This window comes from Lolium rigidum, chromosome 6 (genome assembly GCF_022539505.1).
Source record: "Lolium rigidum isolate FL_2022 chromosome 6, APGP_CSIRO_Lrig_0.1, whole genome shotgun sequence".
Classification (NCBI taxonomy): domain Eukaryota; kingdom Viridiplantae; phylum Streptophyta; class Magnoliopsida; order Poales; family Poaceae; genus Lolium; species Lolium rigidum.
Window position 1 is genome coordinate 204,412,806 of NC_061513.1, and position 25,184 is coordinate 204,437,989.

Below are 25,184 nucleotides of genomic sequence, written 5' to 3' on the forward strand. Positions count from 1 at the left end.
GCATTAGGACTTTTAGCAAGTTTTTGCAAGAACTTTATAACTTCAGAGATGTGGCAATCATCAAAATTCAAACCATTATAATCTAAAGCAATGGGATCATCATCCCCAATGTTGGAAAAAATTTCAGCGACTTTATCACGAGCGGTTTCAAGCAGTTTTAGCGGTTTCGAGGCAGTTTTTCGCGCTTTGCATTAGAAGTGGAAACATTGCTAACACCAATTCTTTTATTAGTATGAGTAGGAGGTGCAGCAACATGTGTAGCATTAGCATTACTAGTGGTGGTAATAGTCCAAACTTTAGCTATATTCTTCTCTTTAGCTAGTTTTTCATTTTCTTCTCTATCCCACCTAGCACGCGAGTTCAGCCATTAATCTTATATTCTCATTAATTCTAACTTGAATGGCATTTGCTGTAGTAACAATTTTATTTTCAATATCCCTATTAGGCATAACTTTTGATTTCAAAAGATCAACATCGAGAGGCAAGACTATCAACTCTAGAAACAAGAATATCAATTTTCCCAAGCTTTTCTTCAACAGATTTGTTAAAAGCAGTTTGTGTACTAATAAATTCTTTAAGCATGGCTTCAAGTCCAGGGGTGAATTCCTATTATTGTTGTAAGAATTTCCATAAGAATTACCATAGCCGTTGCCATTATTATAAGGATATGGCCTATAGTTATTACTAGAATTGTTCAGGTAAGCATTGTTGTTGAAATTATTATTTTTAATGAAGTTTACATCAACATGTTCTTCTTGTGCAACCAATGAAGCTAACGGAACATTATTAGGATCAACATTAGTCCTATCATTCGCAAGCATAGACATAATAGCATCAACCTTATCATTCAAGGAAGAGGATTCTTCAACAGAATTTACCTTCTTACCTTGTGGAGCTCTTTCCGTGTGCCATTTAGAGTAGTTGATCATCATATTATCAAGAAGCTTTGTTGCTTCACCAAGAGTGATGGACATAAAGGTACCTCCAGCAGCTGAATCCAATAAATTCCGCGAGGAAAAATTTAGTCCTGCATAGAAGGTTTGGATGATCATCCAAGTAGTCGAGTCCATGGGTTGGGCAGTTTTTAACCGAGAGATTTCATTCTTTCCCAAGCTTGAGCAACATGTTCAGTATCTAATTGTTTAAAATTCATTATGCTACTCCTCAAAGATATAATTTTAGCAGGGGGATAATATCTACCAATAAAAGCATCCTTGCATTTAGTCCATGAATCAATACTATTCTTAGGCGGAGATAGCAACCAATCTTTAGCTCTTCCTCTTAATGAGAAAGGGAACAATTTTAGTTTAATAATATCAACATCTACATCTTTATATTTTTGCATTTCGCATAGTTCAACAAAATTATTAAGATGGGCAGCAACATCATCAGAACTAATTCCGGAAAATTGATCTTTCATGACAAGATTCGATAAAGCGAGTTTAATTTCAAAGAATTCTGCTGTAGTAGCGAGGTGGAGCAATAGGTGTGCATAAGAAATCATTATTATTTGTGCTAGTGAAGTCACACAACTTAGTATTTTCAGGGTTGGCCATTTTAGCAATAGTAAATAAAGCAAACTAGATAAAGTAAATGCAAGTAAACTAATTTTTTTGTGTTTTTGATATAGAGTGCAAGACAGTAAATAAAGTAAAACTAGCAACTAATTTTTTTGTGTTTTGATTTAGTGCAGCAAACAAAGTAGTAAATAAAATAAAGCAAGACAAAAACAAAGTAAAGAGATTGAGAAGTGGAGACTCCCCTTGCGGCGTGTCTTGATCTCCCGGCAACGGCGCCGGAAAAAGAGCTTGATGGCGTGTATTTCACACGTTCGTTGGGCAACCCCAAGAGGAAGGTATGATGCGCACAGCAGCAAGTTTTCCCTCGAGAAAGAAACCAAGGTTTATCGAACCGAGGAGGAGCCAAGAAGCACGTTGAAGGTTGATGGCGGCGGGATGTAGTGCGGCGCAACACCGGAGATTCCGGCGCCAACGTGGAACCTGCACAACACAACCAAAGTACTTTGCCCCAACGAAACGAGTGAGGTTGTCAATCTCACCGGCTTGCTGTAACAAAGGATTAACCGTATTGTGTGGAAGATGATTGTTTGCAGAGAAAACGAGTAAAAACAAGTATTGCAGTAGATTGTATTTCGAGTAAAGAGAATTGGACCGGGGTCCACAGTTCACTAGAGGTGTCTCTCCCATAAGACGAACGAGCATGTTGGGTGAACAAATTACGGTTGGGCAATTGACAAATAAAGAGAGCATGACCATGCACATACATATCATGATGAGTATAGTGAGATTTAATTGGGCATTACGACAAAGTACATAGACCGCCATCCAAGCTGCATCTATGCCTAAAAAGTCCACCTTCGAGTTATCATCCGAACCCCCTCCGGTATTAAGTTGCAAAGCAACGAGACAATTGCATTAAGTATGGTGCGTAATGTAATCAACAACTACATCCTTAGACATAGCATCAATGTTTTATCCCTAGTGGCAACGAGCACAACACAACCTTAGAACTTTCTATCCATCGTCCCGGTGTCAATGCGGGCATGAACCCACTATCGAGCATAAGTACTCCCTCTTGGAGTTAAAAGCATCTACTTGGCCGGAGCATCTACTAATAACGGAGAGCATGCAAGATCATAAACAACACATGTATAACTTTGATAATCAACATAACAAGTATTCTCTATTCATCGGATCCCAACAAACGCAACATATAGAATTACATATAGATAATCTTGATCATGATAGGCAGCTCACAAGATCCGACAATGATAGCACAATGGGGAGAAGACAACCATCTAGCTACTGCTATGGACCCATAGTCCAGGGGTAGACTACTCACTCATCACTCCGGAGGCGACCATGGCGGTGTAGAGTCCTCCGGGAGATGATTCCCCTCTCCGGCGAGGTGCCGGAGGCGATCTCCGGGATCCCCCGAGATGGGATCGGCGGCGACGGCGTCTCGGTGAGGTTTTCCGTATCGTGGCTCTCGATGCGGGGGTTTCGTCACGGAGGCTTTAAGTAGGCGGAAGGGCAAGTCGAGAGGCGGCACGGGGGGCCCACACCACGGGCCGGCGCGGCCGGGGGTGGGGCCGCGCCGCCCTAGGGTTTGGCCACCCCGTGGCCCCTCTTCGTCTCGTCTTCGGTCTTCCGGAAGCTTCGTGAGAAAATAGGCCTCCGGGCTTTTATTTCGTCCAATTCCGAGAATATTTCTTTACTAGGATTTCTGAAACCAAAAACAGCAGAAAACGACAGCGGCACTTCGGCATCTTGTTAATAGGTTAGTTCCAGAAAATGCACGAATATGACATAAAGTGTGCATAAAACATGTAAATAACATCAATAATGTGGCATGGAACACAAGAAATTATCGATACGTTGGAGACGTATCAGTGGCCTACTGGCGCAGGCTCGCTGTCGACACCGGGGAAGAGAACGAAGACGATGGCCTCCACTCGCACGATTTTTGAAGCACTTGAAACGGTATGTGGTTTGTTTTCGTTCGTGGGTTGGGCCAAGTCTGGGCTGGTCGACGTGGGTTCTTTGTTGAGCTGAGGCTGCTGCGGTGCTGCGGGCTGCCGAGTAAGTTTCCCTCCACTTCTTATTTCAAATTTTCATTTCCTGTTTTTATTTACTGATTTAAATTTGCTATTTGCTTTCAAATTTGAATTCTGTCTTATTTTGCAGGTCCTAAATTATTTGAATATCTAAACAATTTGATATTCATGCTTACTGTATAATGTTGTTGTTTAAACAAATATTTAGTATTTGATTAAATTTGTGTTGTTTGGAGGCACAAGTTAAAAATGCAAATAGATATGAATTTTAGGGTTCAACTCAATTACCTTTTAAATTTAGGAATCAATTCTGTTTTAAAAGATCTGAAATTGAGAACATGTGAATGTTGAACATATTCTATTTTGCAAGTGCTTAACCATATTGATTATTCACATATTATTTAAGTATGACTAGGATTTAACAAATGGGAAGGAAAATGGAATTGCTTTATGATTTCATGTGGAAAATTACTTCTAAGGGTTTAAGAAAATGGTTTGATGAACTCTATCTTTAATAATCTTGCTTAGCAATTCTGACTTGGCTTACTTGAAATAGATCCTAAGCTCATCATGGTTAATTTAACTACTTATATGAATACTATTTTAGTTGGTTCACTTAGGCCAAGTATTTGAATAACAAAGTAGAATAGGGTATTGGTTTCATTCTATTCACCAAATGACATTTAGGCCTAAGTACATATGGCTTAGTTTATACTTGTGATCCATGATGCACAAGTTAGGACATATTATTTTATGTGGATTGAATCCTATGTGAAAAGGTTTAGGGTTTTGGTAATGCTCACTAGTTGAAGTATAAATGGGCATGAGGCATGGCAGGATTCTTTTCATGATCCCAAGTGATACTTGGATTCAAATGTGGTCTAGGGTTTTAGTTGGAATTACCCATGTGATACACAAGTTTGAATTGGGTATAGGCATAAGCTTTGATTGTGTTTTATTGTCTAGCTAGGGTTACTCCTCCATATAAGACATGAGGATTGGTCTGGGGTTAACTACTAGTAATATACTTAATATTTTATGTGATAGATGATATCTATTAATCATATGGGTTTAACTTATCATCTATATCTACAAGGTATACTCATGCATTAGACAAGATCTACTCATTCCTCACTAATTCCTCTTTAATATCCCTCTCATCACACTCATCCTAGATTCTTAGGGTTTATAATTAATACCAAGTTGTGATGATTATGGAATTGGTTTCCTAAGGTATTGATATTGGAATAGGGTTCTCACCTCCAAGATTAAATATTGACTTGAACAACTAGGATTAGTACTTTCCTAATATTCTTGTATGAACATGGCTATGATTAGTATTATAACTACTCTCACTTCTCAATATCTTGGAATATCCTAAGGTCCTACTCAAGATATGATGATATGATCCTCTAAATATATGGTTTCCCTAGGAATTCTACCTTGGTATCTTCTGTAGCTTGTTCTTCAGGAAATCTAATAAACCTGCATCTTGTGGTATGCCTCCACCTCCTAGCTTCTTCATCTTGATCCTAGCTAATTCACATGGAGTGGCTCTATGTGTTCTCTTCCTTGTGTCATGCTACAATGTGATGAAATGGATGAAGGGTGTGGCTCTATTTATAGGCTTGGGCAACCTTTAGTATCATGACACATAGGTGGTGACTCTTGTGTTGGTTTGATGAGTAAGGTGCTTGGTTGTCATGCCCTTATCCATAGCAATCCTTTGAGCATGAGGTGGCAAAGCTTGGAAAGCAAGTCATGTAGATATTTTCATCCCACATGGCATAGAGATTATCCTCTCATATGATTTATTTTTGGATAGCCAAGTGGCATTTGCTACTAAATATCATGTGGATGGTTTTATTATTGTGGATGAGTCACTATATTATATTTGATTGGATTTATATTATAATATTGGTGAAAAGGTGGAAGTTGAAGGTTATTCCTCAAATTTGGATAGTTTTTGTTTGATTTCACCAAGGCATGATCATATGAGTTTCAAAGTACTCATAGTTAATTTTATTCAAATAGTTTGAACTATAATTTGTAATGTAAATGGATTTAGTTTTATGATATTCCATGTATTTAATAAGTTATGATTTAAATAAGAATGTGTGGCTTTTATGCACTTTAGACCCTGTTGTTTACCTTATTTATAAGTGAATTAAATTACACACAAAGGTAGTTGCTAACTTTTAAGTGTTAATAAGTTAGGGTTTGATTCTTAAAGAATGTGTTGTTGTAAATATAATTCCATTTGATCTAATCCATAGATCAAATCATCTCTACCCAAAACAAGGTTTTAACAAAGATCACAATGAAGTTTATAGCGCTTGACTTGATGATCTACTTCAATTCCGAGCAAGTCAAGTGAAACTTCGATTCATCGTGGTAAGTTTTATTTGAAAGCGCGAAAATCCCCCGGATTTTCTATGCATGAATGCAATGCACACTTTGGTGTTCTCTCATTTTATTGCCTCTAAACCTGGGATATTACATCTTGTCTCCGTGAAACTTGAAGTTCAAATCTGTTTGAAAAATAAGGAGCTGAAATTTAGTTTTCATAAATAATCAAGGTATGAGATATATGTGATATCTAAAGACCTTATTGCAAGATGATAGAATATAATTTGGTGAGACTACATAAACTCATAAGTTTTATGGGAATGTACGAAGGTTGAAGACGCAAGGCGTCCCAATCCTCCAACTATTGGGGCACTAACGATATTCGCATATCCATGAAGTAATTGTCCTTAGCATGCACCTTTGCTAAGACTCGTTGTTTCTAAGCATCACGTGATGATCGGGTGTTATAGATTCTACGTGTGCATACAACGGGTGCAAGCCAGATTTGCACATGCGAATACTGAGGTTAAAACTTTAAGAGCCTAGCATGTACAGACATGGTCTTGGAAAGTCGTCATGATATGATGGATAAAATTATGAGTGAAATTGTTCATCATATTACAAAGTTACTAATAGTGAAATCTAGAACACTTGTCATATGATGATCAACTTCAAAGTAAGAACCTCAAGGTTATTGGTATTTGACCAACAAACCTAGAAGTTAATGATGTTGAAGTGTTTTTCTGAATAATGAGGAAAGCTGAAAGAGAAACTACAAAAGATATTTTGGCAGAAAGAAAGAAAAGACTAGAAAGTCTAGCTCAGGTGTATATAAATGATATACATGTTATGGATGTATTCCTCGTTTGGTCACACAATGAAATTCTTGGGTATTTGTACCATATTGGTTGGTATGAAGTGTCATACAAAACAACGCAATACAAGAATACAATGGCCTAAGTGATGACAAGGAATATGATAGGAATGCACGTACGGAACAAAAAATAAAGTGTTATTATGTTCATCGTTGGCATTCTATCTAGCCCTTAGAATTTATAATAAAGAACTTAATAATTTTTATTTTGCTCTGGTCAAATGAAAACAATGAGTTGTTCAAATTATGACATTACTCCATGTACGATGGATAAGTTATTATAAATCTTAATGGTGAAACACACACACATAATACTGACGCTAAAATGCCATAAGGCAAATGATTTGAAATTCACTTATTTGTGGAACCGCCATTTAGGTCATGTTGGTAAGGAACGCATGAAGAAACTCCATGCAAATGGATTTTTGGAGTCATTTGATTTTTGAATCGTTTGGCGCTTGCAAAATCTTTTCTAAAAAAGAATGACTAAAATACCGTTCATAGGCCAAGAGTTGAACGGGCAACTTACTTAGTGAAAACATACATGATGATGTATGTGGTTCACTGGGCATAGTTGTGTGCGGGAGATTCTTCTACTTCATGAAAACTTCCAACAATGAATTGAGCATATGTGGATATATTCGATAAGGAAGAAGTTTGAAACATTTGAATAGATTCAAATAAATTTCAGCATGAAGTGGAAATCATCGTAATAGAAAAGTCAAATATTTATGATTGGATCATGGTGGAAATATTTGAAATACGAGTTTTAGCGAACATCTAAGAGAGTTATGAAATTGTTCTACAACTCACGTTTCTTGGAGTATCATAGTGATGATGAAGTATCCAAGAGATGTATCCAAACCTTGTTGGATTAATGATGAGATAAAATATTATGACGCCATTATATTTTTGTGGATTATGCTTTAGTGACTACCGCTTTTACACTGAATAGAGCATCATCATGATCCGTTGAAATGACAGCATACGAGTTATGGCATGGGTATGAACCCTGATAGTCCTTTCTTAAATTTTGGTATGCATAGCATAAGTGAATAAGTTTACAACCAAAATCGGATGAATGTCTTTGTTGGTTATCCCAGAGATTTGATTGGGAATTCTTCCCACGAGACAAAGACAAAAGTGTTTGTCAATGTTTCATATTTCCGAGAAATTGTTTCTAGCGAAGTATTTGAGTGGGAGGACAATAGAACTTGATAAGGTTTATGAACCTGAGCATAATGATCAAAGTTGCGCAGCATCGGAATTGGTTCTGGAAGCGGCCACGACAATCATGGCTCCCATGACTACAAAGTGTTTTTTCCATGGAAATCGAAGTACGTATTGAACCTTGTAGGTATGGTTTACTTTGTGATCGAATAAATGATTTGTGGACAAAGGATTGTTTTTTGATAAACCAACTACAAACAAAGAAATTATGATGGGCCCTGACTCCGTTAAAATGGCTATACGCCATGAAATCCAAGATAGATGAATACTTTTTGAAAGTAAATGGATCTATAAAATTGATGGACTTGGATGAAAAATCCTTGAAGAAGCTCGACTTGTCGAAAAGTTGTTTACGACAAAGTTCAAAGAGTTGACTACGATAAGATTAGATCTTCCGTAGCAATTCTTATAGTCTATGTGGATTATTCTAGTAATCACTACATATTTCTTTTATGAGATATGCTAGTAGGATGGCAAAATACATTACTTATCAGAAGTGCATATTAAAGGTGTATACAAGATACAATCAAGAGTTTTGCTGGTCCGTGGAATACTAAGATAGGTATACAAACTTCAATTGGATGAAGTGAGTATCGCGGAGTTGGAATCTTCATCGGATGAAATAGTCAAAGAGTTTTTATTTGATTCAGAAACGATGAAGATGCTTGCATTTGCAAGAAATTAAGTGGGAGAGATGAGACATATTTATAATACTTATGTAGATGACATATAGTTGGTTATACATGATGTAATTATATACTTGATTAAAAGATTTCATTGAGAAATTAACTTCAATGAAAGGATATGGACTGAAACAAATTTAGTGTCAAGATCTATGAAGATAGATTGAAACATATAATAAAGTTTAAGTCAAAGTACATAGAATGGATATTGAAATAGTTCAATATAGAAGTATTAAGAAAATGTTCTTGTCATATGAAGTTTTAACAAGACTTGAGTGTATCTGACACTCAATGAGTAAAAACACAAGAATGATTATAGATCACGAATAATATGTACAAAATCAGATGTCATGTGCTCTAAAGTGTTATGAGCATATACCAGAATGATTCATATGATGATAATTGGACGACAGTAAGAATATCCTTGAGTACTTTAGAAGAACTAAGGATATATATATATATATATGTTTTTGTATGGGGTAATGACAAACAAATTGCTGTAAAGTGTTACATCGATATTAGTTTGATCACATATAAAAATAAAATTCAATCTCAAATTAGGCTAAGTGTTGTTTAAAAGGTAGCACAATGAGATAGAAGTTGTCTATGTTAGATTTAGATGAGTTCTATATGTTGTGACGGATTCTACAAACAAAGGCAGATTATGACATTGTTTTGACAATGACTGAGGATGTTAAGTCAAGAAGTTCTTTGAGAACTTGGTGTAGTTCCGACAGAGTCAGAACTTTGAAGCTATATTGTGTGTGACAATATTAGTGACATATTTCAGACCGCGGGATTAAGGTTCCACCAGAAGACCAAACATATTTAATGCCGACTCATTTGGAAATGAATAATGCGTTGAGACGCAAATGAATTGCAAAATACATACGTTTCTGAGCATGTCAGATCCATTGACTAAAACTTCTCCCGTGAGCAAAACATGATAAAGCACCGGAAGGCCAAGGTGTTATATCTTTACATATGTAAACTAGATTATTGACTCTAGTGCAAGTGGGAGACTGTTGGAGATATGCCCAAGAGGCAATAATAAAATGGTTATTATAATATATCTTTATGTTTATGATAATGTTTACATACCATGCTATAATTGTATTAACCGAAACATTGATACATGTGTGTTATGTGAACAACAAGGAGTCCCTAGTAAGCCTCTTGTATAACTAGCTTGTTGATTAATAGATGATCATGGTTTCGTGATCATGAACATTGGATGTTATTAATAACAAGGTTATGTCATTATATGAATGATGTAATGGACACACCCAATTAAGCGTAGCATAAGATCACGTCATTAAGTTATTTGCTATAAGCTTTCGATACATAGTTACCTAGTCCTTTCGACCATGAGATCATGTAAATCACTTATACCGGAAAGGTACTTTGATTACATCAAACGCCACTGCGTAAATGGGTGGTTATAAAGGTGGGATTAAGTATCCGGAAAGTATGAGTTGGGGCATATGGATCAACGAGTGGGATTTGTCCATCCCGATGACGGATAGATATACTCTGGGCCCTCTCGGTGGAATGTCGTCTAAATAGCTTGCAAGCATATGAATGGTTCATAAGAGACCACATACCACGAGTACGAGTAAAGAGTACTTGTCGGGAGACGAGGTTGAACAAGGTATAGAGATACCGATGATCAAACCTCGGACAAGTAAAATATCGCGTGACAAAGGGAATCGGTATCGTATGTAAATGGTTCGGTCGATCACTAAAGTCATCGTTGAATATGTGGGAGCCATTATGGATCTCCAGATCCCGCTATTGGTTATTGGTCGGAGAGAAGTCTCAACCATGTCTACATAGTTCGCGAACCGTAGGGTGACACACTTAAGGTTTGATGTCGTTTAAGTAGATATGGATATACGGAATGGAGTTCGAAGTTTTGTTCGGAGTCTCGGATAGGATCCAGGACAGCACGAGGAGTTCGGAATGGTCCGGAGAATAAGATTCATATATAGGAAGTCATATTCCAAGTTTGGAAATGATCCGGTGCATTTATGGCAGGTTCTAGAAGGTTCTAGAAAAGTCCGGAAGAAAGGCACTATGGAAGGTGGAGTCCCAGAGGGACTCCACAAGCTTAGCCGGCCAAACCCTAAGGGAGGAGTCCCAGGTGGGCTCCACCTGAGGTGGCCGGCCACCCCACCTAAGGAAAAGGTGGGAGTCCCACCTTGGGTAGGACTCCCCCCTTGAGTAGGTTTCCCACCTTTGGGAAGTTTTGGTGTTGGGGTCTTATTCGAAGACTTGGACTACAACTCTTGGGGCTTCCACCTATATAATGAGGGACAAGGGGAGGGTGGCCGGCCACTCTTGCCTCCAACCTTGGCTGCCCCCCATTGTGGCCGGCGCCCAAGGCACCCCCTCTCCCCAAACCCTAGCGCCCCTCCTCCACTACTTCTCCCGCATATGCTTATCGAAGCTCCGTCGGAGATCTCCATCGACACCGCCACCACGCCGTCGTGCTGCCGGGATTCCGAGGAGGATCTACTACTTCCGCCGCCCGCTGGAACGGGGAGAAGGACGTCGTCATCAACACCGAACGTGTGACCGAGTACGGAGGTGCTTGCCGGATTGTGGCACCGTCAAGATCTTCTACGCGCTTTTGAAAGCGGCAAGTGATCGTCTACCACGGCAACGAGAGCCTCCTCTTGTAGGCTTTGGAAATCTTCAAGGGTTAGTCTCGTTCATCCCCTCGTTGCTCCCATCTTCTAGATTGCATCTTGGCTTGGATTGCGTTCTCGCGGTAGGAATTTTTTTGTTTTCTATGCAACGTATCCCAACAGGGAACACATCGGCTGGGTTATATTTGCGGAGTATAGAATTGTTAGTTATGCGCTCTCTTATCTATTCTAGCACCTGTAAGTTGAGAGTGTCTATATAGGTTTTTAATGCTTGTGCGCTGCCGCTTAACCCCACCATATTGCTTATGACGTCCTCTTGCATCCTCTAAGTCTCATGCGTGCCTCAAGTACAAAGGACGGCTGATTGACGAATATTTATACGTGTTGAAGTCTTGTTAAGTACGAACCCGTATGTATTGTTGCTTTGGGAGATAACCGGGCAGGTATGAAGACATGTGCGATCAAGAACGACGCTAGCAAGGTTACCCTTCCGGCTTGTCCTGGGCAGGGTTATGGACGCCACTGGTTATCTTCAGGACTCTTAGTCCAATTTGTATCTTGTCCGTACTCGGACGTATTCGATCTTCTATATGACTCGGATCTTTGTATTGTATATTTGTATTATTGACTCGTTCGGGTCGTTGTAGTAATATATGTTTTATTGTGGGCTCTATTGTAAACTAGTTGTAATGTTATTGCTCGTGGTAATTCCTCTGGTATCACGTGTGTGATTCGTCGCGCACGTCGTGTCGGAGGGCGTCTCCGAATCGATATCGTGCGGATTTCGGCGGGATTGCTGGAATCCTCATGGTACCGGTTATGGGGCGTCACCGTTAGGGATGGGAAAATCAACACCAAAGACAAGTTTCTATTGGATCAAAACCACCAAAAACTCATCTCAGATCCATCCAAGGCAGATTTAGGGCTATTTTCTGGGATTTTTTTTGGAAATTTTCTAGAAAACGAAATTGAGGGTGGGGGGTCAAATTCGTGGCAACCAAGAGATGTTGATACCATATGATGAGACATAGGGTCTAGGATTTGGCCCAATCTCACGAAATTGACTAAGGTGGGGAATGAGGGGATGGGAAAAGGAGGAAGAACACAAGATCCAAAAGAAAAAAACACTCACACACCCAATACAAACCAATTTAACTCCCTTAGTTGGTTAGACTAAGCCAATAGAGTCAATCCTTAGAGAGATCCATGGGTAGAATCCAAGAATTGAAAGATTGGTAAAGGAATCAACTCTAGAACATGAGTGAAAGAGTGGATGCACTTGAATCACACATGAAGAGAGATAGATTCTCAAGAGTAGCCTTGATACATAGGATGTGATGGTCCTAGTAGTAGATGAGATAAAGCACAAGCATAAAATCAAATCTTAGTCTAACCCTAGATCTGGCCGTACCAGCAGTATATATAGTACCCAGGGGCAGAAGGGTAAAGTTACAAGGCAAAATAGTTTGGACATCTGCTTTCGACGTTTTCCGGTGGTAAAACCGGCACAACCGGTTTGTGCGCTGGAATGGTTCGGGCGTTCCGGCGCCAGCGCCGGTGGAGGTTCCGGTTTACCGGTCTTCATTACCGTAAGCTTTACCGGCGAAACCGGTCTGGTTCCGCGCGTGGGTCCGGCGCTGCCGGTTCTGGCACCGGTTTGGTCCAGCTTCTCTTTTCCTCGTTCTTCTTCTTTCTTGATGGCTTGCCTTCCTTGGGGGTCTTCCTCGGGGATGTACCTGATTACACAATAAACATTTTGATGAGGTAGCAAGCCATTTAAAGGAAGGTTAGGATCAAGCATGGTAAGGAGCGAGTTCACCTTTTGTTGAAGTGCTTTGGTGCGTGCTCGCGTCATCGGTCCACTTGGGAGATCACTTGGCCTTGGTGTAGCGTCGTTCTTGGACGGGGCTACATCAAATACTTAGTCAAAACAATTCAAATTTTGAGTTTAGCTAAATTCTAAATGCAAAAGTTTTTTTTTCGAGAATGAGAATGCAAAGGTAATAATTTGGAAGACAGGGACATTCTATATTGTTTCCTGCACAGGTGGAAAGTAGTTTTGGCATCCTGTAGCCTATACCTTTGACTTACCAATATACATCTAGGTGGCTTCAGAAAATAGAAATGTATTTGTATACTACCCCATTTTTTCTATAATAAATGTCACGATTTTGTTTAGATTTTGGTATATTTATACGTATTCTAGTTATACATATATTTATATTTGGGTATGCCTATTTCGAACTTCATTCTCGGTTAGATGATGTCATCAAATCTCTTGCAACTGATAACTAGCACGAATCACGAAGTAAATCTAACGGTGTAGGAGTCAACTGAGCATGAACTAGCTGAGAACTAGCAAAAACCCTTTATATTTAGATAAAATTGTGACAGTTATTTTAAAACGAAAGGAATATGTAGCTTAAGTTTATAGTAGTTAAAAATATACACATGTCATGATAGCAAGAATAGCAGGGGACGGTGGGTTTCCGAGCATTGTCCAATTGGCGGGTGGTGGTGGAAACGGGCTCCGCGAGAGGAGAGAGAGAGAGGGTGGGAGTAATAAAAAGGAAACGGCCGGACAGATGAAACAAACCAACAAGCAAGAAGAGGAAGGAAGAGAGAGAGAGGGAGGCCACCAGGGCAACGCAGCAACCAAAGGGGGAAGGGGAAGGGCGAGGAAGACCGCGTCGTGTTCCTCGTCCCGCCTCCTCTCCTCGGACTCCACCCCCTTCGCATTGCTCCTGAATTCCGATTCGATCAAGAAGAGGAACGAAGGCAAGGTACTATCCTCCTCTGTTCTTGTTCTTTTCCACCGTGCTTTCCTACTGGTGGATTCTTTTGGTTCTTATCTCGTGTGCGACGGCCTTTGGGTTCAAGATTTGTTTTTTTTTTCCTTATCTCGGATGTACGATCTTTTATTTGGGCGATCAACCCTTGATGTCGGCGGCGAAGATAAATCACGGAAAGGAACCGCCCGGTATTGTGAAACGGTGCAACAAAATATTCCCCAAGAAAAGTCTCCTAATTGGCGCTTCCATTCATTTATTATTAGTGTATTATTGTTCATCGCATCGCAATGATGCGCATACTGTATAGGTGAATGACGGTTTCTCCAAGAACCGTCTTTGTTCGATATTTTTTCTCGGCCAAGAATTAAGAAAGAAATGGGCAGAGAAATATCTTCAGGTTCCGTTCTTAAAGCAATATTATTATGTTTCGCTGGGTTGGAAGGATTTAATGCCGGATTGACACAATCAGTGCATGATTGATTCACGCAATCTATTTTGCACATCTGGATGGAATAATGGAGATAGTGTGATGAAAACGTATTATTTTATTTTATTTTGTTTCTGAATTTTAGGGAGCGATGGGGTGTTTTTCATGCTGCGGGGCCGATGATGTTGGCAAGAAGAAGAAGCGCGATGATCCTTATGTTCCGGTCCCTGCCCCAGGTTGCTAATCCTCTCTCTGTTTTACTACACATTGCACATGGTTGCAAAAATTGCTTTGCAGTATGAATCAAAACTGATTGTTATTTGTAGATTTGATAGTTAAGTGTTGTTGAATATTGTTCCAAACGCTGTGGTTTCTTTTTCAATGAAAAAAGGGAGCCGGGGAGCGATCCCTGTTATTCTAAAAAAAAAAGTTAAGTCTTGATCATTCCCCTTGTTGATTGTGCAATGGAAAGGAATAGTGCATTGTTTGTCATCCTAAATGTGCAAAGAATACTTTTGCATAATAAATACAATTTCCAGCTTCCAGTTAGTTTACTTAGCTGTCTCCAGAAAATAAACAATAATTCCACTCTGGATCATGTAATACTTATAAAAAGTGACGATCCAGATTTAAAACTACTACAATACTGCATCGCATTTAGCAAACAAAATTTATAAACTGACAGGTCAACCCAGATTCAAGATAGGATTTCGTATGTAAATGTGTTAAATTTTCTAAAATCTGATACATACAAATTTACTCCCAAGAGATAGGGGAAGAAGTGGTTACCAACTCTGGATGGAATAAATTGGTCTAGTAAAAAGAGAATAACCCCAATGTGGACAATGTAATTGTAAAATGAGATGTGTTGAACCTGATCCAAAACCAAAAGTAGTATTCCCTCCGCCCCAAAATAAGTGACTCAACTTTTTCTATATCTATTTTTTGACGGAGGGAGTAGTACAATACTATACCACATTTAGAAAGGAAATCCACAAACTGACCAGACTCAAGATAGGATTTCTGCTGTAAAATGTGATGATAAAATATCTTAAAATCTGGTACCTTTAAATCTACTAATGGGATAGGGGAAGAAGTGTCTACCAAAGCTGGATGGAATATTCAACTGGTTACATAAATTGGTACACATGTGGGCATCCCTGTCAGAATTTCTTCCAGTTCCAGGTCTTTGTCTGAAAAACACTATATCTATATGCTAAAAAAATCTTCATTAGAAACATCTCGTTAGTAAATCTTGTCTACACTCCAGTTCCAATTCCAATAGATAACTCCAAAGTCGAAATTCAAGCAATTCAAACTTTGTGAAACCTATGGCGCTTTTTCTCCTGATGGTTAATCAATGAAGATTAAAATGGAAAAATATTTATTTACTTCAAGCATCTCAATTGAGGAGTCCTATAAAAATCAAGCTAATCGATTATCTCTGGTCTAACCAATTCATTACTTTGAAAACTCTCCCCTACTGTTAGCTAACAATCTTCTTGACTGCGGTCTTTGGGTTTAGTTGTACCCAGCGGCACAAGCTGATGAAAACCTATCGGCACTTAAAATATAATATGATTTACAATCAATTCTTAGGTATCTTTTTACATACGATCCAAGCCGATTTTTTTGACGTACCAAGGATCTTTTTACATACGACCACCACCGATTCCAATCTAATAGTTAAGATATGATTTACAATCAATTCTTAGGTATATTTTTATCCAGCGCAAATCTAAAAATTCAGCGTCCATGCATCAAAAAATTCGGAAATGCATCTTGTTTATATATGCATACTTCGTGTGCCAAAATGTGCCACTGAAAACAAGAGTTTCCTAAGCGCTTTAATTTCTTTTATGTTTTATTTAAATCTCTTAAAAATTTAAATGCAGGAGGTAACAATGGATATAACCGGGGTCCAGCCCCTACCCGTGCCATCCGTGCTGGCAGAACTCAGCCAATCGAAGTACCAGACATTCCCCTTGAAGAAATGAAGGAAATAACCAAGAACTTCAGCAGTGATGCTCTTATAGGAGAGGGGTCGTATGCGAGAGTTTTCTTTGGTGTACTGAAAGATGGCAAGAAATGTGCGGTGAAGAGGCTCGACTCTAGCAAACAGCCTGACCAAGAGTTCCTTGCGCAGGTTCAAACCCTCTTTTGTTCTCACATAATCTCTCTTCACATAGATACCCCCAACGGACTGCTGATTCACTTCCATTTCTTTTGCAGGTGTCAGCTGTTTCAAGACTCAAGCATGACAATGTTATCCAACTTCTTGGGTACTGTGCTGTAGGGAGCACCCGTGTTCTTGCTTATGAATATGCTACAAGGGGCTCCTTGTATGATATTCTCCATGGTGAGGAACAATAACTAAGCCTTCTACTTTCATAGACTAGTGTGTTGCATTCGCGACAGAAGCTTTCAGCCCTAAATTGAACAGCATTATGCCTGATGAGATCACATATCATTTGTAGTTGACCTCATTTGTGTCAGTACTCAGTAATATAAGAGCTATTCAAGCTTCTCTAGCAAAACTGATGGTTCCGTGATCACAGGTAAAAAGGGTGTCAAGGGATCCCAGCCAGGACCAGCCTTATCCTGGATGCAGCGGGCTAGGATCGCCGTAAGCGCCGCAAGAGGACTCGAATTCCTCCACGAGAAGGCAGAGCCACGTGTCGTCCACCGTGATATCAAGTCCAGCAACATAATGCTCTTTGACAACGACGTTGCAAAGCTAGGAGACTTTGATGTCTCCAATCAGGCCCCTGACATGGCTGCACGTCTTCACTCTACGCGTGTTCTTGGCACCTTTGGTTATCATGCTCCTGAGTATGCGCCCAGTCAGCTTCAGTGCTTGTAGATTCAGATAGGCAAAAATGATGTGCCCCGTCATACTTGCTGGTTTCTGTCAGGTACGCGATGACTGGGCAGCTTAGCGCAAAGAGCGATGTCTACAGCTTTGGAGTCGTGTTGTTGGAGCTTTTAACTGGTCGCAAACCAGTTGATCATACGCTTCCCCGTGGCCAGCAGAGCCTCGTGACATGGGTATGGAGCTTTTTTTTCCCAGATTCTTTGGATTCTTGATAGGATGGAAGATAAAACACTGTTTTGCTATGTGCAGGCTACGCCAAGGCTAAGTGAAGACAAGGTGAGGCAATGTGTGGATCCAAGACTTGGACAGGAATACCCTCCGAAGGCTGTCGCCAAGGTAAAAAGTCGAATGTGTTTATCAAGCAATGCAATGTACAAATATTGAGTGCCTGCTGTGACATTAACCCCCATGTTGTGTCCAGATGGCTGCAGTGGCTGCCCTGTGCGTGCAGTACGAGGCGGATTTCCGGCCCAACATGAGCATCGTTGTTAAGGCTCTAGCGCCGCTGCTGAACAGCCGGTCAAGCAACAGGCCCGCCGCCTCAGCCTCTACCGCTGCCGTTGAGTGAGCTCCGAGTGGCTACATGTGCTGTGATTCATTTTTCGACACGACGATTGCGTGTACGCGACGAGCTGGTGATGTTTAGGGCCTTTCGCCATGGATCTTGTGGGGTGGTTTGGTGTGATGTTGTACATTTTGAGGGGTGGCGCGGTGTGGTGTGGTGGGATTTTCTTCTTCCATGGACTGGGGGGGCCTGCGCTGCCGTACATTGTGGCAGGCAATCCCTGCATCGTTTGTGGCCTCTCGACCTCTCGTAGCCAGCAATACACTTCCTGTTTGGTCATTTCTTCCCTGGAAATGGTTACTTCAAAGTGGACAAGATCCTTCCATTGAAAAACTATCATTCACAGATATGTGGTTCAGCCAGTACTACAACTGTACACACTGCTAAGAACTTACATCAGCAAATTGTCAGAATCACTAGTGTAATCACAGATAAACTGTTAACTAGAAAGCCATTACCCTCTCTACAAATAAATCATACATAAAACGGTTACATCCAAGGAAAACCAATAAGCTCTTCTGTATGCGAAGATTCAGCGCCTTTGTTACCAATTCGTCAGCAATGTGAAATGGTGGTATGCTGGCCCTTAACGGACCCAAGAAATGTGATAAGGGGAAACGTCTATGTGCTCATTTGGAGGAGGAGGCTCTGCTCCTGCTCGGTTTGGAGTCTGGGTTGTCACTCTTGTCCGTGTCGGAGTTATTGTCCCTCTGTGAATCCATCTCGGTGCTCCCTCCACGGTTGTGCCTGGATCTCCTGTCCTGTTTATATACATAATTTTTATACTTTCGTTACGAGAATGAATCAAAGGTCAACTAACATGTGTGAGACTAAGTCCAACTTAATTGTAAGACTGATTAATCCCACCATGATTTTGGATAAAATGTTTCAAAAGAAAAAAGAAGCAATAGACAGGACTGAGTAAAGACATGCATGAAGTAAACAAGCATCAAGTTGCTTACCCCACGCGGAATTGGGTCATCTGACTCCAGCATTCGCACAACTTGACCCATCTTTGGTCTCTTCTCTGAATCCGGATCCACGCACCTCAAAGCTGTTAGAAGTGCACGCTTGAGAGCTCTAGTAGAAGGACGTGTCTCTATGGTGGGATCCACAACTTCATCTGAGCGCCTGCTAGCAACCATCATCTTTAGCCAGTCAACAAGATTTACCTGCAAATGACATAATATCATTTGTTGAGTTACGAAAGCACAAGGAAAGGCCCCTGTTTTCATCGAAGAAATAGCAGAAGACAATAAGTGGCACAAGAAACAGATAGATATGAGCAGTGTATTTTGTAGCACACTAAGTGGTCAGTGGTCCTTTATCATACAATGGCCAAGTTAGGCCCTTTTCAGACCAAAACAGACATACAAGCGCGCACAAGGTAATGTGTGCACAAACACACACGAGTTCACCCTAGCTGCCTATAAATGTACAAAAGCTGAGGATAAACCTGTAACCTCATGGTAGATAGAAATGCACTCTGACCGGCCAAATGATGCTATTTATGCACAGATGGACTCTATTTACTGGTACAGATAATATGGGTTGCCGGAAATTGTGTCAGATATGGATACAAATACAGAATAATATCTGGATTCTTAGTGGAATTCCAATTTGACCTCTGATTTGGAAAACAATATTATGTTAGGTTGTTTCGACGAAGCAGACATCAATACGGCATCCGATTTTCCATTTGATAAAGTTTATTTTGACACAATCTGCAAGGAAGTTATAGGATATTCGCGTCTAATAAGTACGCGTTCGGTTCACATACATATTCCAACAATATCCAAAAAAAAATGTGTTCATTAATACTGATATTTGTATTCATATCTGAGTAAAGAAGACAGGAGCAACAGTGGAAAAACTAAACAACAACCCAATCCGTACCATTATTAATTACCCTAGTTTTATGCCGGTATTATCAAGCCAAGAGTTGCTATAAGTTGGCCCTAAATGTTACACCGTGGCTCGGGACATGATCTTAACAGGTTAGCACAACAATCTACATCAATGCTTCTAGCCTATCCGACTCAGGGACAGCTTGGTTGTAATGTCATGCTTCATAGTTAAGATAGTGCTGAATATGTTCAGATGCTAGCCATGTAAATTGCAAAGCTAGGAACTCTAAAGTATATGTGTAAAATCAATGTTCTAATGTCACTTATGAGAAAGCAACACAAGTCACAATATGTCGATCTCCAAGGACAGTGGCGTGGCTAAAGAGGCCAAAAAGTAGTGCAGACACTCTGTATTGTTGACTAATGTTCATATGGGAATTGGCGTAATACATCTTATACTCTAGTGCATCTTGATGTTATATATAATCACACAGAACAGAACTGCTTGTATAGAATAATTTAAGTCCTAATAGACACAAATTAAACTTGGAGTAAGATTCAGTTTGAGATAAGCGTCCTAATGTTGCCATCGTAATCATATGTTGCCACTTGATAATACGGGCAAGGAGAATGCATCTGACATGAAGATTAGTCTCAAACAAATAGTTTTGGCCACTCCTGTATACCTCATTCGATGGGCGACCATAGTCAACAGGGTCCCTCCCTGTGATCGCCTCAAGAATAACAACTCCAAAGCTGTAAATGTCACTTTTCTCATTTAAAAGTCCAGTGTTTGCATATTCTGGTGCCACATAGCTGCAATGAGTAAATGCAGCACATTATTAACAAGCATAACATAGTGTAACTGTACTCTTGGATCACGAGTTGCACAACATACCCAAAGGTTCCCATAACCCGAGTAGTCACATGACTCTTGCCAGCACCAAGAAGCTTGGCTAAACCAAAATCTGATACTTTAGCGTCAAAATCATCATCGATCAAAATATTGCTGGATTTAATGTCACGGTGTACAACTTTCGGTTCAATTGCCTCATGCAAGTAAGCAAGCCTGCAAAGAGGTACCCGGTAAAAAAAAACAGTCAAGCATTCAGTAAGAATGAAAAATATTTGAATTGAAGTGTGACACAATAAGATAGACATGCTATTAGGAACTTGTGCAGCTTAAGCTCTGTTATGCTTCCGTCATGAATGACATTATGGTACAGAGAAATTAGTATTTAATATAGCGAAATTAGCCCCACATGAAAATATTATATGATTTTGCGGCCTTCTTTTAGTTATACAATTTTGAGACCTTTATATTGGAATATCTGAAGTTGGAGTGACAAGATAAAAATGGATAAACAAAAAGAAAGGGCATTTCCAGGAAGAACTCACGCTTTAGCTGTCCCAAGAAGAATCTTTATACGGGCCTCCCATGTAAGGGAGCCACGGTGACTCATAGCTCCATGAAGCCATTGCTCTAAGTTTCCATTGTTGACATACTCATAGACAAGTATCCTAGAAAAGATACTTGAAGTTAGGACTGAAGGTCAAGAAGAAGAATTTTGCTTGGTAATAACCAAAGTTGATAAGAGGTATAGGAGGAATATGACAAGGACAGTACAAGTACCTCTGAGTACCCTCCACGCAGTAACCAAGAAGACGGACTAAGTTCTTGTGGCGAACATGACCAATAGCCTCAACTTCTACTCTGAATTCCTTCTCAGCTTGCCCTCTGAAGATCATAGAACATCATTTGGAAAAACGAAGTCAATATAAGGCAGGATAATGTGGAAGACTTCAGAGTTTAGAACAGGCAGGTCAAGCAAGGCAAATCTTACAGGTTATTGAGAAGCTTCTTGACAGCAACAGGAGTGCCATTGACGATCTCGCCACGATAAACTACACCATATCCACCCTCACCAATAATGTTATCCTTTGAAAAACGGTTAGTAGCCATTTCCAAATCCCTCAAAGTAAACCAATGACCCCAACCAAGGTAAGAGAACTCGGGCATGCCAACCAAAGGTGAAGGAGCTGTTATTCCATGGTTTGAAGCTTGCCGGAAATTTCCTGACCCTCCTTCTTCGGCTGACTGGAAGCCTGCGTCCTTGTCCGTGTAACGGAATGATCCAGAGTGGCTCTCATCCCCACGTCTCGATTTGCTTACACCCAAATGGACCATGACCTTGTCCGATTCGCGGTCATTAGCCTTGTCTTGGATTGTTAGCAGGACTCCATCATGTGCCCCATATTCGCTCGCCGGGACTTGCTCCACTCTGACTTCTTTGATCTCCTTAGAAATGGCAGGGATTTGTGTGATTGGAATATTTGCAGATGCTCGTCTGGTCCTCTTCCTACTCCGCATAGTGAGCCAAACCGTGAGAAAGAAGACGACCACCATGAACACTCCCAAGGCGATGCATACGACCTGCCATACTTTGAGATGCAAGGGGCCAGTTGGCTGGGAGAGATGATCCTGCAGAGTTGGGGACGACGAAGGCGCCTCCATCGTGGACTGTCAGCGTCCTGATATATAGCATACAAGAAAAAAAAAATGTTAGCTGCCCATCTTGCTCAGCTCCACATATATAGCAGGCAATGCAGGCAATGCTACCGAGCTTAACACGCCGGCTAACTAAAGGGAACTGCACTGCGGGCGTCTACATCCATGGTACAAGCTCATAATAAGATGGACTGGTTCCGGAAGTAAATAGCAGCAATTAAAATTTCTTGCTGGTACATAATCTTTGGGCTGGAAGGGAAGCAAAGACAAGGTGTTACTAGGCTGTACAAGGGGAATAAATTCGTGTGATGGTGACTGATCGCAGTACCGACACACACAAGGTTCAACAGCTAGCGCATTTAATCTCCCCCCATGTTTTCAGCCGTGGCTGGATCATCGCGTGAGAAGTCGGCGTTTTACACGTGAAGCAATCCACTAGCAGCATGTACTACCTACTAGTAGTTGCTAGGCATGGTTGGAGAAACTTTCACATCTGAACGCTGTGGCCAGCGGAGGAAGGAAAGCTCCTTCAATTTCCAGTTCTTTCTTACCTAGTAGCTCGATTTTTTTATGGTACTTTATCGACAATTCTGCTAAATAACTCTCTCAACACACCGAGCCCTTCTTTTCTGAAAATTCAACCAAGCAGGGAAAGCATTCGCCCAAGAGAGGCAAAGCAACCGCGAGAATAGCGGCGACGAGCAGCCCGAGATCCAAAACAAGAAACCCCGAGAAAGCACAGGAAACATGAGCGCATTGCAGCAGAGCAGGAACAAGAAGAGCGCCCACCTGAGAGATCTCCAGATCTCCGCCACGCACAAAACAGCGGAGACGGAGGATCGGCCACAGCGGCAGCTACATCACCCGGAAGAGCAAGAGCAAGAAACAGGGCGATCCGATGAAATGTCGCCTTTATTCCTTCAGATTTGAGGAAGGGGGAGAGGAAAGGAGAGAGGAGATATATGAGTAGAGAAGGGTTGGTAAGTGGTATGTGTGGAGTATTTCGCGTGCTTGCTTTGCTCTGCGCCTTTGTTTTCCAAAGAAACGCAAATGGTGAGGCTTGAGGAGCTGGCTGTGGCTGCTGGGAAGTGGGAGGTGTGAGGTGGTAGAAGCAGCAGTAGGAAGGAGTGAGTGGCTGCTTTTTCCTCTCATTTTGCCCGTTCTTTTACTAGGGAACAGTAGCGTTTTGCAACGGACCAGTACCGAATTAGAAAGGTCGCGAGCCCTCCGTTGCAACATGTGCGGCTACTTCTCTATACTGCTCCTCTATACTTTTGTATCTTTGTTTTAAAAAATATTTTTTTTGTATCTAGATAACATTAAGCAAGTTATTTTAGAAAGAAAGGAGTAATAGAAATGGATGTGGGTGGTTGGTAATTTTGAGCTGTGCCCCTCTCAATGATATCTATACTCCTGTTAGTTGGTTATGTTCCTCTCTCTTCCTTCAGTGGCAGTCTCGTTGTCTACTCTCTATCTGCGTTTTAGGGTGAGCTTCTTTAACCTTCGATAGCACGGTGCTCTTCGAGCCAGATCAAGGGGACAAGGGGGGCATTATTAATTTTGTTGTATGTCGTGTGTCCATTTTGTTTAGCCCTTATTTGTTGGTGTGGTTACTTGAGCGTAGCATATTTAGAATTTGTGTTTGAAAAATAAACTACTGATGAAATACCTTTTTTACTACTTATTAATCCTTACAATCTAAAGATGCACAAAATATCCAACGTTTTCCTCCTGCCACTAATGGAACCAAGGTAAAAACTTACACAACAGTACCGTTGCACGCCGCCTACTACGGATAGGAACCTAGTGACACCCTACTATCTATAAGGACTAGGGTGTGCAGGAACCGGTTTCGCGAAAGGCCATTTTACAGGAGCGCTGGAGAGGGTAGGCTGGCGGCGTGGCAGTGACATGGATTCTCGCTGGGAGATGCGACAGTGATGTGGCAGCGAGTCGGTAGCAACATAAGGACAAGACTGGACGAGTGGATGGGAACGACCGAACTAGGAATAGAAGAAATTGTAAGTATATTTCTCTTATATGGGTCGTGGCATCTATGATATATGGGTCGACTCAAAACCATAGGGTGGACCACAACTCGCCCGGGCCCCCCTCTGAATCCTCCCATGAAAGCAAGTAGAAGTTCCATAGCAACATTTGCCATTGGACCTCCGGTTTCTACTCCGAGTCCAACTCCAATGGAAGCGGTGATGAAGAAAAGGTGGTGTTGTCGGAGTTGCTATTTCTTCATTTAAGCCAGCACGTTCTATCTTTGGTGTGCCAAAGAAGGACAACCATTCTCCTTCATGCTTCATGACCAAGGATAACGTTTTTCTTAGTTATGTGTTTATTTGTTATGTTTTTTCATACGTACACTAAAAGGAGTGAAAGCACACTTTGTTGACCAATCTATTTCTTACTCTTTAATTATATGTTTTTTACTTTCCATGCCGATGATTTTTTGGTGACAAGTATTTACTCCTACATGCAAAAGGTTGTCTTCAAGAATTGAACATAGATGTTGGGCTTACATTGATTAGTTATGGCGTTAACAGCAATCAAGGAATCTTTGGTGAGCATTCAATTTTGCAGGAATCAGAGATGGACGCAACATTGTAATCATGTTTTTTATGTAAATTGGTGGAGAAACATCTATAAATTAGATTAAACTGTTGGAAAGGTAAGCTATTATCTTTGGAAAAAAGATTGGTTCTCGTTAACTCGGTACTAAGTAACATGGCCCTGAGTATGATATGATCCTTTCAACTACTGAAAGGAGTCTTAAAAGATTGATTTTCGATCAAG

At 40.6% G+C, this 25,184-nt stretch overlaps 2 protein-coding genes across 2 annotated transcripts; one reads left to right on the forward strand and one right to left on the reverse strand.

The window, feature by feature from the left end:
• Positions 1-13,934: 13,934 nt before the first annotated feature.
• Positions 13,935-18,362, forward strand: LOC124668547 (pto-interacting protein 1-like). Its single transcript, XM_047205667.1, has 8 exons — positions 13,935-14,147; positions 14,729-14,819; positions 16,479-16,729; positions 16,816-16,942; positions 17,142-17,415; positions 17,499-17,631; positions 17,708-17,794; positions 17,880-18,362. The coding sequence occupies exons 1-8, from the start codon at positions 13,950-13,952 to the stop codon at positions 18,024-18,026; spliced, it is 1,308 nt and encodes a 435-aa protein (XP_047061623.1). The 5' UTR covers positions 13,935-13,949; the 3' UTR covers positions 18,027-18,362.
• LOC124668546 (probable receptor-like protein kinase At5g18500) lies at positions 18,344-23,464 on the reverse strand. The gene is made up of 8 exons (XM_047205666.1): positions 23,169-23,464; positions 21,715-22,402; positions 21,504-21,608; positions 21,269-21,391; positions 20,769-20,939; positions 20,557-20,686; positions 18,986-19,195; positions 18,344-18,784 (listed from the first exon to the last, which is right to left on the reverse strand). Exons 2-8 carry the CDS (start codon positions 22,383-22,385, stop codon positions 18,653-18,655), a joined length of 1,542 nt encoding a protein of 513 aa, XP_047061622.1. The 5' UTR covers positions 22,386-22,402; positions 23,169-23,464; the 3' UTR covers positions 18,344-18,652.
• Between the last annotated feature and the right edge of the window lie 1,720 nt (positions 23,465-25,184).